Below are 16,477 nucleotides of genomic sequence, written 5' to 3'. Positions count from 1 at the left end.
CAGGTCAATACATTTACATGGGTCCAGAGTCTTCAGGCACAATCTAGATCAACCACACAACCGGCATACGTAGGTATGAAGGGCAGGACCAATTCAGAGAGATAAGTAGGAGTAAGACCAAGTAGGGTAACGTGGGGTAGCACGTTCCCACGTCTCTATTTCTGGAAGAAAAACAAACACAAAATATCATATTTTTTAAGAAAATGTCTGTCTGGCTGCCACTAGACTGGAGAACCTAAAAATATATTTCTTTTTTGTAATACTATCAAATTGATTTTACGGTAATTTGATCGAAAATAACTCTACAGATAACCCCTCGGTTGCCTTTATGAAATGTATCTAGTGAATGTGGTTAGTTTTGCTAGTCTTGGCAGTGGTAGGGAAGATGTGGGATTGATAAGCTGTCTCCCTTTCAATGAGTCATGTCACAATCTAGCTTTCAAATACACCCCTGTCCTCCATCCACTATATAACACTCCCTCTTTTGTTGTTCAGTGTTCAGTGTCATTGCATGTGATAATATTGGGAAATACTACATATTTTTCTTGTTTATTCATCTTTGTATTGCAGTCTTCTCCTGTCAGTCTTCCGTCTTCACCTGTCGGTCTTCACCTGTCGGTCTTCTCCTGTTGTTTATTTAATTTGATTTGTCTTCTAAGGCTCACATATAAAACTGATAAAACACAATGACCACACAAAATAATACTAAGACCTCTATAGCTACTCTAGGGTTGTTTTAACATGCTGTTTGATGAGAGCCTTCTGTCTTTTCAGAAAGGCCTTTCCAATAAGAGAGAACATTGTCTGAATCGGTCAGTCTGACTGGGCCAGCAAGGGTGCACCCACCCCCCCACACCCATTTTGCTCTGTTTAGGAATAGCTCTAAATGTAATCTGTGTTGTGTAAAACGGCACTCTGCTCTGTGCTGAAGGTGAGTGTTGTTTCTAGATTAGGACTGTACTTTCTCCTGAGAACAAGCTGACCCTAATCGTTAAGGTTACGGAGAGAGACAGAGAGGGAGGGTAAGAGGAGGAAGAAATGGAGAAGGCAGGGGGAGAAAAAGGGAGGGCACACACTTGCGTTTGTACAGGAGTGTGTGTTTGTGTGAGTACACCCTGGTGAGTGCTTGGTGTTCATTTTCTATTTAATTTATTAGTGAGTTATACCTGGAGGGTGGTGGTTCAGATATCCAAGGGGTACAGAAAGTAGGTGCAGAGAGAAGGTGGGCTACAGAGAGACGGGAGGCAGAGAGACGGGAGGCAGAGAGACGGGAGGCAGAGAGACAGGGACAGAGAGACGGTGACAGAGAGACGGGGACAGAGATGGGGACAGAGAGACGGGAGGCAGAGAGACGGGGACAGAGAGACGGGGACAGAGAGACGGGGCAGAGAGATGGGGACAGAGAGACGGGAGGCAGAGAGAAGGGAGGCAGAGAGACGGGGAAAGAGAGACAGGGACAGAGAGACGGGAGGCAGAGAGACGGGGAAAGAGAGACAGGGACAGAGAGACGGGAGGCAGAGAGACGGGGACAGAGAGACGGGAGGCAGAGAGACGGGGACAGAGAGACGGGGACAGAGAGACGGGGACAGAGAGACGGGGCAGAGAGATGGGGACAGAGAGACGGGAGGCAGAGAGACGGGGACAGAGAGACGGGAGGCAGAGAGACGGGAGGCAGAGAGACGGGGAAAGAGAGACAGGGACAGAGAGACGGGAGGCAGAGAGACGGGGAAAGAGAGACAGGGACAGAGAGACGGGAGGCAGAGAGACGGGAGGCAGAGAGACGGGGACAGAGAGACGGGGACAGAGAGACGGTGACAGAGAGACGGGGACAGAGATGGGGACAGAGAGACGGGAGGCAGAGAGACGGGGACAGAGAGACGGGGACAGAGAGATGGGGCAGAGAGATGGGGACAGAGAGACGGGAGGCAGAGAGACGGGGAAAGAGAGACAGGGACAGAGAGACGGGAGGCAGAGAGACGGGGAAAGAGAGACAGGGACAGAGAGACGGGAGGCAGAGAGACGGGAGGCAGAGAGACGGGAGGCAGAGAGACGGGGACAGAGAGACGGGAGGCAGAGAGACGGGAGGCAGAGAGACGGGGAAAGAGAGACTGGGACAGAGAGACGGGAGGCAGAGAGACGGGGAAAGAGAGACAGGGACAGAGAGACGGGAGGCAGAGAGACGGGAGGCAGAGAGACGGGAGGCAGAGAGACGGGGACAGAGAGACGGGAGGCAGAGAGACGGGAGGCAGAGAGACAGGGTACAAACAAACAGGGGGACAGAGAAAGACATCTAGCCTGAATAAGTTGGGGGAACATTACAATAATAAACTAGACGTAGCTCTAACACCTAACACTAAATGCCTAAAATGTGGTTTTACTTGCTGTAATGCCTAAAGGTCACCCCAGTTCTAAGACTACGTCCAATTGTACATCTTACTGGAAATGTAACCCCCTAAGCTGTACATTGCATTTTAGTGGGGCTATGCCAAAACATCTTGTGGGGACCAATTTGTGAGGTTCTCTCTTTACATGGACCACACCCACACACACACATTGCTTTTACAATAAAAGTGAGGACCGCAAGAGTAGTGCAATAAAAACAACTACTTTCTTCAACTCCTAATCCTAAAAGTTAGACTAAACCATACCCTAAACTTAACCCTAAGTCTCTCCATAAACCTAACCCTAATTCTCACCATGAACTTAAACCCAATTCTCTCCCTAAACCTAACCCTAATTCTCACCATGAACTTAAACCCAATTCTCTCCCTAAACCTAACCCTAATTCTCTCCATAAACTTTAGCCATAAGCCTAAAAAAACTGTTTTAGTGGGAACCAGCCGAAGAGTAATCACTTCCAAAAAAGCTGTCACCTGCATAGCATAAAACTCAAACCAATCCACACACAGACACACACATTTCCATACAGCATGATGATAAAGGCCTAGACAGTTGGTTGAGAGTAACCATGGTGACCGTGAGGAAAGGTGAGAACCCGTCTAAACCTTTAAAACATAGGTCTGTAGAGCTTGTAACGGGGGGACACACAGGGAACAGACAGGAAGTGTTCAGGGTCGTGGGGGGTGTTTTGCTAACCTAAAGGAGGAAGTAGGAAAAACTCACAACAGTGGGAAGGTGAAGTAGTCTGGGGCAGCATCACAGTGGATGTTTATGTGGTATCAGTGTGTTCATGTGCTATCAGTGTGTTTATGTGCTATCAGTGTGTTTATGTGCTATCAGTGTGTTTATGTGGTATCAGTGTGTTCATGTGCTATCAGTGTGTTTATGTGGTATCAGTGTGTTCATGTGCTATCAGTGTGTTCATGTGCTATCAGTGTGTTCATGTGCTAGCAGTGTGTTTATGTGCTATCAGTGTGTTTATGTGCTATCAGTGTGTTTATGTGGTTTTTTAAACCTGGGCCACCTCAGCATCCCTCGTCCCCTCCTGTAACTCCCACATTGCCAGGGCAAAGCAGCCTGCAACTCCCACGTCATTGCCATTGCCCTGCTAGCTACCTCCGGAATGTTCCGGCACCTGCTGGCATTTTTCCTTGGAGGCGCTGATCCGACCCTGATGCACACAAGGGTCAGTTCGTTCCACAATCTGTAGAACCAGACCTTCACAACACTTAGATGGATGTGTTATGGACACGTTAATGATGGATGTGTTATGGACACGTAACTGATGGATGTGTTATGGACACCTAACTGATGGATGTGTTATAGACACGTAACTGATGGATGTGTTATAGACACCTAACTGATGGATGTGTTATGGACACGTAACTGATGGATGTGTTATAGACACGTAACTGATGGATGTGTTATAGACACCTAACTGATGGATGTGTTATGAACACCTAACTGATGGATGTGTTATGGACACGTTACTGATGGATGTGTTATGGACACGTAACTGATGGATGTGTTATAGACACGTAACTGCGGTAGGTTGTGTTGATCAGGTAGTGCAGGTATCTCAATAGCACCCCACGTTTGTTCTGTGCACGCACCTGTTCCTGCTCCGGCAACATGATTTGCAAAGGAATCAAAAAGGTAGGTTTGAATGGCAGACAATGCAAAGCTAAAAGTGACTTTCAGAATCCCGTCGGGGGGGTGCTAACAATACAACAGAGTGGGAGCCGCGGCACCAGCCCAATTTCCCACAGCTATGTATAGTCAGAACCCACATGCCATCTTAGAGAGAGATGGGTAAAAACACATTCAGCCGCACTGTCTGTCTGTTGTGGAACATGAGAAGACATCTCCACAAAAACACACAACTGGCTCGTGGGCACTTGCGTAACGTAATAGTGTGTGTACTTTAACCTTTGGGCCGTACGACAACATCACCCCATTGTGTTCCGACGGAAGGCGTCACTCCAAACGTGATATGCAGATGGGCATTGCGCCGCCTGACGCGAGAGAATGAGTGTCACCTCAGACTGCGTTCACCTGCAATGTGCTTGAAAGACTACAGGGAGGCACTCGGATCTGCCCTGTTTTCTCACAACTGTGGTGAGAGAGCGCAGAACAGGAGGGGTGGGTAGAAAGGTGTCTAACACTAGTCAGTAGATCAGAGTGGGGCTGCTACGGTGTCTCCGTACCCAGTCCATCCTGACTCAGACATGAGTCATCTAATGACAACAATCAGCTACTCAGAAACCCAGACACAGCAGCAGGTCGGGATCAGTCTCAAAGTACCTATTTTTCCCTTTACAGTGCACTATTTTACACTGGGTCCTATAGGGAATGGATACTACTGGGAATCAGTGATGCCAGGCATTGTACGGTTTATTAGGTACACTGCCTCGTTTACCGAAATGGATTGCTCCTAGGCCGAGTCACGTGGCCGCGGCTTGCTACGTCAGGAAGGCAGAAAGAAATCACACGGCTTACGGTCACTAATTTGATTTAACGTTAGAATGGGTGAAACGTGTGATCTAAGCCTGGTATAATTGTTAGAGATCTGGACTCTAGTCGCATATTTTGCGACTTGAGACTTGGTTAAAGTGAAAACACTTGTAACTAGACTATGACCTGTGACTTGAGCTGTACGACTCCAGGGTCTTGTTTAGATTTTCCCAGCACCTTCCTCTCAACCTCTCACCTCTGTCTGCTTGCGAAGCCTGACGCTGGAAGACCTAGTGTTCAGTGTGTTCTCAAGTCGTATCCGTTGGGTAATACTTCACTCTAGTTGAACTTTTCTCAATGTCACTCAAACTAGGCCTAGCGTTCTACTGTCACCCAGAGGTCGTCAATTCGGACTCGCTATCATGGCGTCTGGATACTGTTAAAATAATATTCGAAATGGGGACATGGGAAACAAATCTTTTCAAGGAATGTCCTGATGATTAGACTGATTCATGGAGGGTTACAGTATGTTCCTCAATTCTCATTTGCCACGAGATTCCCATGGCATCGAATTTCTTTAGCTAAGCATTTCTGGCAATATTCTCAAATTTAATAGATTGCAATGGCAATAGAATTCTTTCAACGTGGACAGATGTTTTTGTTTTTAACATCCTTAAATAGGCTTACTATTAAAACATTTTATCTAAATATATAAAGACAACTGACAACATATAAATACATAAAGACCTACTGAATAATATTAGGCTGCTTTTCGCTAATACAGTACAGGCCATAAGTTTGGACACATTCTCATTCAATGTGTTTCCTTTATTTTCATGACTATTTACATTGTAGATTCTCACTGAAGGCATCAAAACTATGAATGAACACGTGGAATTATGTACTTATATCTGAAAACGTCTTATATTCTAGTTTCTTCAAAGTAGCCACCCTTGGCTCTGATTACTGCTTTGCACACTCTTGGCATTATCTTGATGAGCTTGAAGAGGTAGTCACCTGAAATGGTTTTCCAACAGTCTTGAAGGAGTTCCCAGAGACGCTTAGCACTTGTTGGCCCTTTTGCCTTCACTCTGCGGTCCAGCTCACCCCAAACCATCTCGATTGGGTTCAGGTCCGGTGACTGTGGAGGCCAGGTCTACTGGCGCAGCACTCCATCACTCTCCTTCTTGGTAAAATAGCCCTTACACAGCCTGGAGGTGTGTTTGGGGTCAGTATGCCTACAATTTTGAATAAATCCCCAACAGTGTCACCAGCAAAGCACCCCCACACCATCACACCTTCTCCTCCATGCTTCACGGTGGGAACCAGGCATGTAGAATCCATCTGTTCACCTTTTCTGCATCGCACAAAGACATGGCGGTTGGAAAAAAATATCTCAAATTTTGACTCATCAGACCAAAGCACAGATTTCCACTGGTCTAATGTCCATTCCTTGTGTTTCTTGGCCCAAACAAATCTCTTCTGCTTGTTGCCTCTCCTTAGCAGTGGTTTCCTAGCAGCTACTTGACCATGAAGGCCTGATTCGCGCAGTCTCCTCTTAACAGTTGTTCTAGAGATGTCTGCTGCTAGAACTCTGTGTGGCATTCAGCTGGTCTCTAATCTGAGCTGCTGTTAACCTGCGATTTCTGAGGCTGGTGACTCGGATGAACTTATCCTCAGCAGCAGAGGTGACTCTTGGTCTTCCTTTTCTGGGGCGGTCCTCATATGAGCCAGTTTCATTGTAGCGCTTGATGGTTTTTGCGACTGCACTTGAGGACACATTCAAAGTTTTTGCAATTTTCCGAACTGACTGACCTTCATTTGTTAAAGTAATGATGGCCACTCGTTTGTCTTTACTTAGCTGATTGGTTCTTGCCATAATATGAATTCTAACAGTTGTCCAATAGGGCTGTCAGCTGTGTATCAACCTGACTTCTGCACAACTCAACTGATGGTCCCAACCCATTAATAAGGGAAAAAATTCCACTAATTAACCCTGACAAGGCACACCTGTGAAGTGAAAACCATTTCAGGTGACTACCTCATGAAGCTCATTGAGAGAACACCAAAGGTTTGCAGCACTATCAAAAAAGCAAAGGGTGGCTACTTTGAGGAATCTAAAATATAAGACATGTTTTCAGTTATTTCACACTTTTTTGTTAAGTACATAATTCCATGTGTTCATTCATAGTTTTGATGCCTTCCGTGAGAATCTACAAATGTAAATAGTCATGAAAATAAAGAAAATGCATTGAATGAGGTGTGTCCAAACTTTTGGCCTGTACTGTATATATATAAATTGGACCTTGTTATGACTCGATCTGAGCTGTGGAAGTTGGGACTTGACTTGCTCATGCTTACCCGGGACTTGACTCGAGACTTACAATTATATGACTCGGTCCCATGTCTGATTGTGTCAGGTCAGCCTGGTCCAATATCTATCCAGTAAGCATCTCGACCTGCACAACAGTGTTTATGGGTTTACAAAGAACGGTCTGACAAACACCAAAACAAGCCTGTGGACAAATGACAATGGCAAGAATTGCGCACGCAGGTCAGAGGTGCAGGTGCAGTAATGCATGCTGCAGTATAACAGTAGAACGCACAGCTCCGCCCGTCCTGGTCATCGATTGGCTATTGCTGAAGTGCAAAAATCTGTCAGGTTCCGACGAACCTTGTTTTCTGTTGCGTTATGCGGACGGCGGGGAATGTAAACAGCATGACGGTCCACGTCGAACGATCCGACCCCTTCCAATATAGTGAGTTTGCTGATCTTATTATGCAAATGTTTTATTCATAACATGAAATTCATGGGAAGAAGCCTGTCTTCAATATCTTCCTGACTTGGAACATTATATAACCTCACTGAAAGATATAAATAACAAATTAGCAAAGAAATCTTTACAATATAGGTCTCAATGTTACCTTATTATAAGGCAATTTGTTAAATGTTCTTTTTAATGTTTTTATTTCTCTTATATATATATATGTTTCTTTTTGTTGATTATTGATATGGGGTTATCCATATTCCTTACTGTGTTCTGTACAATGTGTTATTCAAGAAAAAATATATATATAAAGATTCCGACCCCTTGTGACCCATGGCGGTGAGAGGGCTGTTGCCTAAAAATTATAGCGACATCTTTAGCGTGGTTTTAGCAATGACGACCTTTAAAGGAACAAGGTCTTATGCGTTTGACTGAACCTTGGGTATTAATGAAATAAAAATCGCATTGTTTGATACAATTTCTTTACATGTCTCTCACTCACACACACAAGTTTGTACAGCTACCCTTCATGGGGACCAGAAAATTGAAATTGCATGCTCCCTTGCCCTAATCTTAAACCTAACCCTTACCCTAACTTTAACCTAACCCTCATCTAACCCTAACCTCAATAAAGTAACATTTATGCCTCAACTTTACCTAGATGTAATGCCTAACCTTAACCCTAAACTTAACCAACAACGCCTGGACCTTTAAGAAACCCCAATTCTAACTATAAAATCAATTCTAAGTTTGACCCTAAACCTAAACCCTGAGCCGGAAATTGACTTTCGCCTCGCGGGGACTGGCAAAAGGTCACAATGAGTCAAATTTTTTCTGGCTTCACTATACTTATTGGGACATTTGGTCCCCACGAGTTCAGTAAGACCTAACACCCACACCTAGCACGCTTGTACGCTTTGTGTTTTGATGTTTCCATTTGAGTATTCGTTTCTATGCTATTGTATGTTTATTTTAATTCTATTTTTCTTTGTAAAGCACATTGAATTGCTTCTATGTAGGAATTGTGCTATAAAAAGAAACTTGCTTGCTTCTGTATACACACACAAATAAAGCCAGAACACAGCACACGCTTCGAGGCAGGAACTGCCAGACCCACCAGGCTGGAGCAAAGACAACTAGGCGACGGGTGTTACATAAAAACGACCCTGTTCTCTCATAAGACCAGCTCTGTCCCACACACACATGTTTCACAGGCTTAGCCTGCTTAGGCACTGAGCAGAATAACAACAAAACCTTTCTGCTGATACATAACTCTCTGTGTCTGTGTTTAGTGGGTGACTTGAGGACATTCTGAGAAGAGTAAAAACCTGCGTAGGCCCTGTGTGTGTGTGTAAATATGTGTGTGTGTGTGTGTGTAAATATACACTTCAACCTCTCCATTCTGCTCTGAGCAGGATTGAACTAGACCCGCTGCCAGCCTGTCCGGTAGTGAAGTGATTAAAACAGGACTTATTCACTCACCTGAGAACCAAGAGTCTTTTCAGAGGTGTTGGTCACTAAGGTAAACATGTAGTTCATCTTCTACTTTATTGGATAACTACAGCTGTACAGAGATCCTCTCACTCTCTCACTCACTCATTCACTCACTCTCTCTCTCTCTCTCTCTCTCTCTCTCACTCACACACACTAAAAAAATATACAAAAAAACAAATGAAAAGTTAATTTCTACGCCAAGAGGCATCGGACACAACACTGATGACCCAGTGGAATGAAAAAAAAAAAAAAGATTATTCATCATCTTCCTCATCCTCTTCATCGCTGATCACGTATTTCTTGGCTTTCTTGGGTTCAATCTCCCCCTCCTCATCATCAGCTTTCCTCTTCCCTGAACCCTCCCCTTCCTAAAGAGATGGGGAGCAGAAAGACGATAATATTTAAAAATGCAGGTTTAGATCTGCCCTGAACTAGTGAACGCAAGTAAAAATATTAAATATATATATAGCTAGACGCTTTAAGAGACATCCTTGAAATCCTTATTCATCTGACTGACATGATGACTGTCCTCTGCTGGTAGAATGGCACCATATGTCACAGTGTATCCTTTCGTGTGTGTGTGTGTGTGTGTGTGTGTGTGCGCATTACCTCATCCGAGTCCAGTTTCTTGGCCTTGAGCAGTCTCTGGGCTTTATCATCATCCGAACCCTCATCGCTGTCAGACGAGTAGATCCTAGCACGTTCCTCTGGATGGGGGGGGGGGGGTTAGGACCATTTAAAAATGCATTCTGGGAATTCTCGGTGGATATATTACATAACTGAGTTGGTATAGTGTCAGACGGCCCCTAGCTGGTCAGTCCCAGAATGCACCTTCAACCCAAGTTAACGTGTGTCCTCTGTACTCACCTCGAAGTCCCGATCCTCCCTTGTATTTGCTTTTGATGGCGGCCAGGCTGACGGCCTCATCGCCCTCCTCGTCGTCGTCGTAGCGATCGGGCTCCAGATAGCCGGCACTCAGCCCTCGTTGGTGCTGCTTCTCCCGCATCCTCCTCTGCTGGCCCTCCCGGCGGATAGACGCACGCAGGCGCTCCTCCTCTTTCTGTAAGGGGGAGGCGGTGGGCGAGAAGGGGGTGGAGAGGAGGCAGGGAGAAAGGGGGTGGAGAGGAGGCGGGGGGAGAAGGGGTGGAGAGGAGGTCAATAATAACTTCTGCATGATTTTTTTTTTTGTGATCTCCAGTGTTGTGTTTTGTGCTTGAAAACAGGTCAAAACTGTTGTCCGGACACCATAGGAGAGTTGCAGGCATTCCGCCTTACTTTAATAGGCTGTTTTTTCTGCACCTGAAATGTACATTTTGTTTTATCCTCTTTTCCTCAGGCATTACCTTAATCATCTCATTGCGTTGAGACTCAGGGTCTCGTCCAGCCATGGGCAGTATTCTAATCTTCTGGGTCTTGGAGCAGCGGTCAGCTAGAGAGAGGGTCATCTTCCTGTGGGTGGCGCTGTCTGTGGAATGGGGTCTGAAGGACGCACAGAAAAGAGACATCAGGATTAAACATCATAGTGGAAAAGCAAAGTAACTTCAAAACAAGTGTTATACTGGAAGGAGCTTTGACTAGTCAGCACATTACTGATAGGTGCTCTGATCTCCTGGTCAGTTAAGGAAACATGCTCTGGCAGGCAGGCATGCTGTTGGATTTCTTCATAACACAAACTGGTCGCGAAATGCTCTAAACTGAGCTAGGCTTTTATTTTCCTTTTTGTTTGAACCAACAATACACAAATGACACAAAAACCAACTATGACACAAATCTATACTGAAACATTTCACAGTCTAACAGCCCTTTTCTCCTCTGCCACCATCACCACCTCCCGCAACTGCATGATCAGAAGCCCTCTGAACCTTTGTTCTGAACCTGCCTCCGAGGATATTGTGTGTGTGTTACCTGAAGGTGAGTTTGGTCTTGAACACGGCCTGTCCCTGTAGCCCAGTTCCCTGTCTGATGAACAGATGGTTGTGGTCCCCTTGGAGAGGAGCTTTATACACATCAAACACTTCATTACCCAGATGGAGGGACATGCTACGGAGAGAAATGCACGCACACACACACACACACACGCATTACTCACTGTCAATCACATGAATTCTATAGTGTTTCTAGAGAATCACAGAATATTACTGTGTGTGTGTGTGTTGTGTTTGTAGTGTGTGTGTGTTGTGTGTGTGTGTGTGTGTGTGTGTGTGTGTGTGTGTACTGTGTGTGTTGTGTGTGTGTTTGTAGTGTGTGTGCATTGTGTCTACACTGACCTTCCATCAGACCACTTGACGATTCGAGCATTACTCTCCCTGGTCTCGTTCCCCTCCTCATCTTTCTTGGCTCTCCACCGGATGGTGTTTTCAACCTGAACACACAACACTGTCACATCACACACACACACACACACACACTGCAAACACTCAGTACAAACACACTACACACACACCTTGAGTTTCAGTCTGGTGCGTCCCTCTTCATCCAGCATCTCCTCATCTTCAAACTCATCTTCATAGTACTGAGGATCAAAAGGTCTGTACAGGAGCGCGCGCAGACACACACACACACACACACACATACTTCAGCAGAATGTACATAAGGTCATGATAACTCTCTAAGCAGGGAATACTTTAGACATGGGATACCAGGTGGGTGACTTTTTAAGAGGTAGAACAGACAATCAACCGACTACGGACCTCGCAGGGTGAGAGTTAAATACCCTGGCCTGGATGATGAAAGTATTTCTGAATTTGGTATTCAAGTCCAGTGCTACTTCTACCTAGACTCCTAAGTTGAGAAGCAAGGTTGTGGAACCATAGAAGGTTAAGGGGTCAAGGGGGTCAGAGAGTGAACTGGGGCCTCACCTGGGCTCCACAGACAGGAAGTTGGGTAGTTTCACAAAATACAGGTCTGATCCCAGATCAGTGTTGACCTTCGGGATCTCCACCTCAATACGGGTCTCTGGGACGGGCTCCTCCTCTGGCTGCTCCCTGTCCATCCCCTCCTCCTGGTCCTGGACAGACAAACAGACAGAGAATGGTTGGTTGTAGAGATACAGTAAGTGTCTGTGTGTAAGGGGTAAACTGTGCTGTAACTCACCAGGGGTTGGCCTGGTGTGGGGGGTTTCTCTGCATCGCTGTCTGAGGAGATGTCGTCTGCTTCTCCAAACAGATCGTCCGCTGCTGGCTTCTTATCTAGGCGGAAAGAAGGAGAGAGGTATTAGTCATGACCATTTGCCCTTTAACGCTAAATACTGATTCCCTAACAGGTCCTAACAAAATGTTGAGAGCTGAACCTTAATCACCAAACCCCTGGCCTCAAACACATGGCCTGCTGCTGGCTTCTATCCTGGGAGTTGAAGGGAGAAGTCAGATCACATTGTTCCCTGATTCTATGGATCTACTCTGTTGTGTGTTGATTGAATCTATACACTTAAAGGAACCAAGTGTTCAATCCCTCGATCCTACTAGTGTCAGATAGACATGGTTGTCCTTGTTCTGTACAGCCACCAGACTAGTCTCAACCAAGTTCCAATCGGCCACAACATTGAAGGTTTCCAGGTTCTGGCTTTGTAAAGACTACAGTCTGATGATTCCTCATTCCAGGAAGAGCTGGATATCACTATGAATTCTGGATGTTCTGCTTTTCTTACAACCAGGCAAATACACTATCGTTAAAATGTTTTGGGTCACTTAGAAATGTCCTTATTTTTTATTCCAGGATGCTCGCAATTTTCTCAAACTAGACACCCTAATGCAGTGGTTCCCAACTCCGGTCCTTGAGTACCCCCAACAGCACACATTTCTGTTGTAGCCCTGGACAAGGACACCCAATTCAACTCAATGATAATTAGTTGACAAGTTGAATCAGCTGTGCTTGGCTGGGGCTACAATGAAAATGTGTACTGTTGGGGTTACTTGACGACCAGAGTTGGGAACCACTGCTCTAATGTCTTTGTCCTCTTAGTTGAGTAAAAGCCTCTCTCTGTTCTGGTTAGAGCCAGTTTGCTCTGTTCTGTAGAGTTTCTCTCATGGAATAGCCTTCATTTCTCAGAACAATAGACTGACGAGTTTCAGAAGAAAGCTCTTTGTTTCTGGACATTTTGAGCCTATAATTGAACCCACAATTGTTGATGCTTCAGGTTCTCAACTAGTCTGAAGAAGGCCAGTTTTATTGCTTCTTTAATCGGCACAACAGTATTCAGCTTTGCTAACATAATTGCAAAAGGGTATTCTAATGATCACATAGCCTTTTAAAATTATGAACTTGGATTAGCAAACAACGTGCCATCGCAACACAGGACTGATGGTTGCTGATAATGGGCCTTTTCAGCTACAGTAGTCATTTACAGCACTAACAATGTCTACGCTGTTTCTCTGATCAATCTGATGTTATTTTAATGGACAGACAACAAGTACATTTCTAAGTGACCCCAAACGTTTGAATGGTGGTGTGTGTGATAAGGGTACAAATGGTTTGGAGTTCCTAAGATATTCCCATTTCAACTTTCTCCTCGGTCCATCTATGTTTGTATTGACAGTCTCATAAACCTGGAATACCGTCCTTCCCACAACAGACCACGCTGGACTAGCTAATACTATTCTAGGAGGAGACCAAGTCGTGTTAAACATCTGAGGCAGGATTCTACACTATGCTCTTTTAATACTATAATATAGGACATATGTATATTGGTGAAAAGAGCAACAGCAAAATGTTCCTCTGGATAAGAGTTCCTCTTGATAAAAAACCAAGTAAAGTTCCCAGAATTCCCAGGTTTTCTAGAAGACCTGATTGTTAGGAAGCATGAATCCAGAGTTCAGGAAACCTGGGAATTCTGAGGAAGTTAGCTTTGAATCCGTAATTCAGACATGTGTCTCATCTTTACTTTTTTTCCCGTCTCCAATATCGCTGTCCGAGTCTGAATCGGTCTGAATCTTCTTTTTGTTCTTCCGTCCGATGAAGTCATCCTCGCTGTCACTGCCCTTGGCTGACTCTGCCGCACAAACATATACAAGCCACGTCATCTAATGGACACTGATTTTTTTTTTGGTTGTAAAATATTTGTCCAAATAATAATGTCTTCTACCGCGCACGTGCACATACTCTCTTACCTGACTTCTTCCGGCTTCTGTGCCCCGCCCCCTCTTCCTCAGAATTCTCTCTCTCTTCGTCCGATTGGTGCCGCTTCTCCTCTTCATCATCTGACTGGTCACTCTTAGCCCCTCCTCCCCACTTTTCGTCCTCTGACTGGATCTCCCTGCCTGAGCCCTCCCCATCTGAGTGGGGTGTTCCGGGGGCTGAGTGTGGGGTGCCAGGAGCTGACTGGGGCGTTCCAGGATCGCTATGGATACTGGAAGGAAAACATTTTATTACACATTATTAAATACTCCCCCCAATGCAAAACACCTTCAAAAACAGGTAAAAACCACCAGACTAAACACATTCAACCATCACTATCATCATCATCTCCACCTTTCACTCTATTCCTCCTCACCTCCTCTCAGAGCCAGCACTTCCCCTCCCAGACAGGGGACTTCCTGCGCCTGACACCGGACTGCCCGCCTCTGACCTCCGACCTCCATCTTCTTCCTCGTCCTCATGGTGCCCTCTCTCCGATCCGCTGTGCTGCTCTGCATCGGACTGGTCATTGTCCTCCGGCTCCGAGTGCATGCTAGCGTCCGATTGGTTTCCTGAGTGTTCCGACACGTTTGATTGGTTGTCGCTGCCGCTGTGCTGGCCACGGTGTTCCTCTTCACTGTCATCACCGAAAAGTTCCTGGTTCACACAGTAATATTGTGTTATTATTAGGGCTACTAGTTTGTGGGTGTGGGGCTGTACTAAACTAACGGGTACCTACCTTAGTGTTGGGCTTTCCCCCGTCTTGACCTTCATCATCATCATCATCCTCCTCCTCGTCTCTACCCCCCTCACTGCCACTTCCGGAAGCGTTACTATGGGAACGGGACCTGGGCCTCTCCGGCTCTGAATCAGAACCTGAACCAGAGCCAGAGCCAACTGCAGAGGCTGCTGTGCTCGTGCACACACAGAAATACACACGTTAGCTTTCAGCACAGAGGGAAACTGCATGAATGTGAAAGGCTTGAACGCAAATACTATGCAGAAGCATGCTGTTGGTCATAATTGAGTGGTACTTCAGGCATGCTCTGATTGTACATGACTTGTATGTAAACCTTGAGAGTAATACATGATTTGTACATTTGGCTGTGTTATATGCATTTGATATATACATGTATTCTCTGAAAACAGGTGCATTGCAGTTGTTTACTACACCTAAGGGACAGCACAGACATTGCCAGGCCCAATACCTACTAAAAACATGAGGCCACTGAGGGAATAACAGCGGTGTTTAAAGCAATGTACTTTGTCTTGTGTTTGAGCATCTTGTTATGTGACTCTTGTTTTGTCTGTACACTGTGTTTTTTTAATTTTTCCTGTTTGTTTTTTAATAATTGAACCAAAACTGTATGTGTTAACATGTATATGCAGGGCCCAGATGTAAGAGACCTTGGTTTCAGTCTGTGTTCCTTATTGAAAAGGTTTGATAATAATAAAATACAAACACACCAGCACTTTCAATAGGAGAAACCATTTGTTTTCGCCAATTGAATGTCTATGTCAAAATGTCTATGACTCTCCGTTTCCCTCTGGCATCAAACATTACATGGGAACAAAATGTATATAGGATCCCAAATAAACATTAACCGTCACACGCATGTTTCCTATAATGAAGCCCATGCTAGGTTAGCTGTACTGGACCAGGTGATATGTATCGAGGACTTGGCTATTTTGTTTTCATCCAGCTACAGATTACTTATTGATATCCTTACAAGCAAGGTTCTCTTTTTCTACCCAGTTATCAATCCTGCTAGCTACATTAGCTAGCATCCTAGCATTAGCCAAACAGCAATTGATGGATCACATACGAAAGTTAGGAGTACATGTCTACCAAAAGCAAATGATCTAGCATGCATTTTAGACATCTTTAAGAAAAGCAATTTGATGGCTAACTTCACCCCTTTGCTCGTTGTCGCTGTCCCCATCACTCCCGAATAGTTCGTCCATGTCCGCCATTCTTCCGATAGCGATGAAGGCGCCCCGGAAGTAATTGGAGGTTTTAGAGGTTTTGTTTCCGTGTTCAGCTCGGTTTTAGCTTTTTTTTTTTACAGTCTATGGTTTAGCTCCGCATGGAATTCCGCTTTGTAACTGCGTTGACTAACCACCAGGAGGAGGCACATTTCGCGTTATTGAATAATGCACATACAGTAAGACAACATGTACTCGATGTCAAATCATTAGGGGATTTTTTTGAAAGTGTGTGAATATTGTGCCATATCATACAACACAAT

The 16,477-nt window shown here is 45.1% G+C and overlaps 1 protein-coding gene across 2 annotated transcripts; it reads right to left on the bottom strand.

The window, feature by feature from the left end:
• Positions 1-9,132: 9,132 nt before the first annotated feature.
• leo1 (LEO1 homolog, Paf1/RNA polymerase II complex component) lies at positions 9,133-16,234 on the bottom strand. 2 transcript variants are annotated; one of them, XM_010895940.3, is made up of 14 exons: positions 16,145-16,234; positions 14,968-15,137; positions 14,605-14,885; positions 14,222-14,460; positions 13,996-14,103; positions 12,210-12,304; positions 11,975-12,123; positions 11,560-11,644; positions 11,384-11,478; positions 11,022-11,156; positions 10,460-10,595; positions 9,984-10,176; positions 9,726-9,823; positions 9,133-9,484 (listed from the first exon to the last, which is right to left on the bottom strand). In XM_010895940.3, the coding sequence occupies exons 1-14, from the start codon at positions 16,200-16,202 to the stop codon at positions 9,371-9,373; spliced, it is 1,956 nt and encodes a 651-aa protein (XP_010894242.2). In that variant the 5' UTR covers positions 16,203-16,234; the 3' UTR covers positions 9,133-9,370. The 2 variants fall into 2 exon arrangements, with proteins under 2 accessions (XP_010894242.2, XP_010894243.2); XM_010895941.3 differs by having other exon boundaries at positions 14,968-15,134.
• Between the last annotated feature and the right edge of the window lie 243 nt (positions 16,235-16,477).

The sequence above is a fragment of the Esox lucius genome, chromosome 2 (genome assembly GCF_011004845.1).
Source record: "Esox lucius isolate fEsoLuc1 chromosome 2, fEsoLuc1.pri, whole genome shotgun sequence".
Taxonomy (NCBI): domain Eukaryota; kingdom Metazoa; phylum Chordata; class Actinopteri; order Esociformes; family Esocidae; genus Esox; species Esox lucius.
Note: the sequence above shows the minus strand (reverse complement) of the source record. Positions and strands in the feature narration are given on the sequence as shown.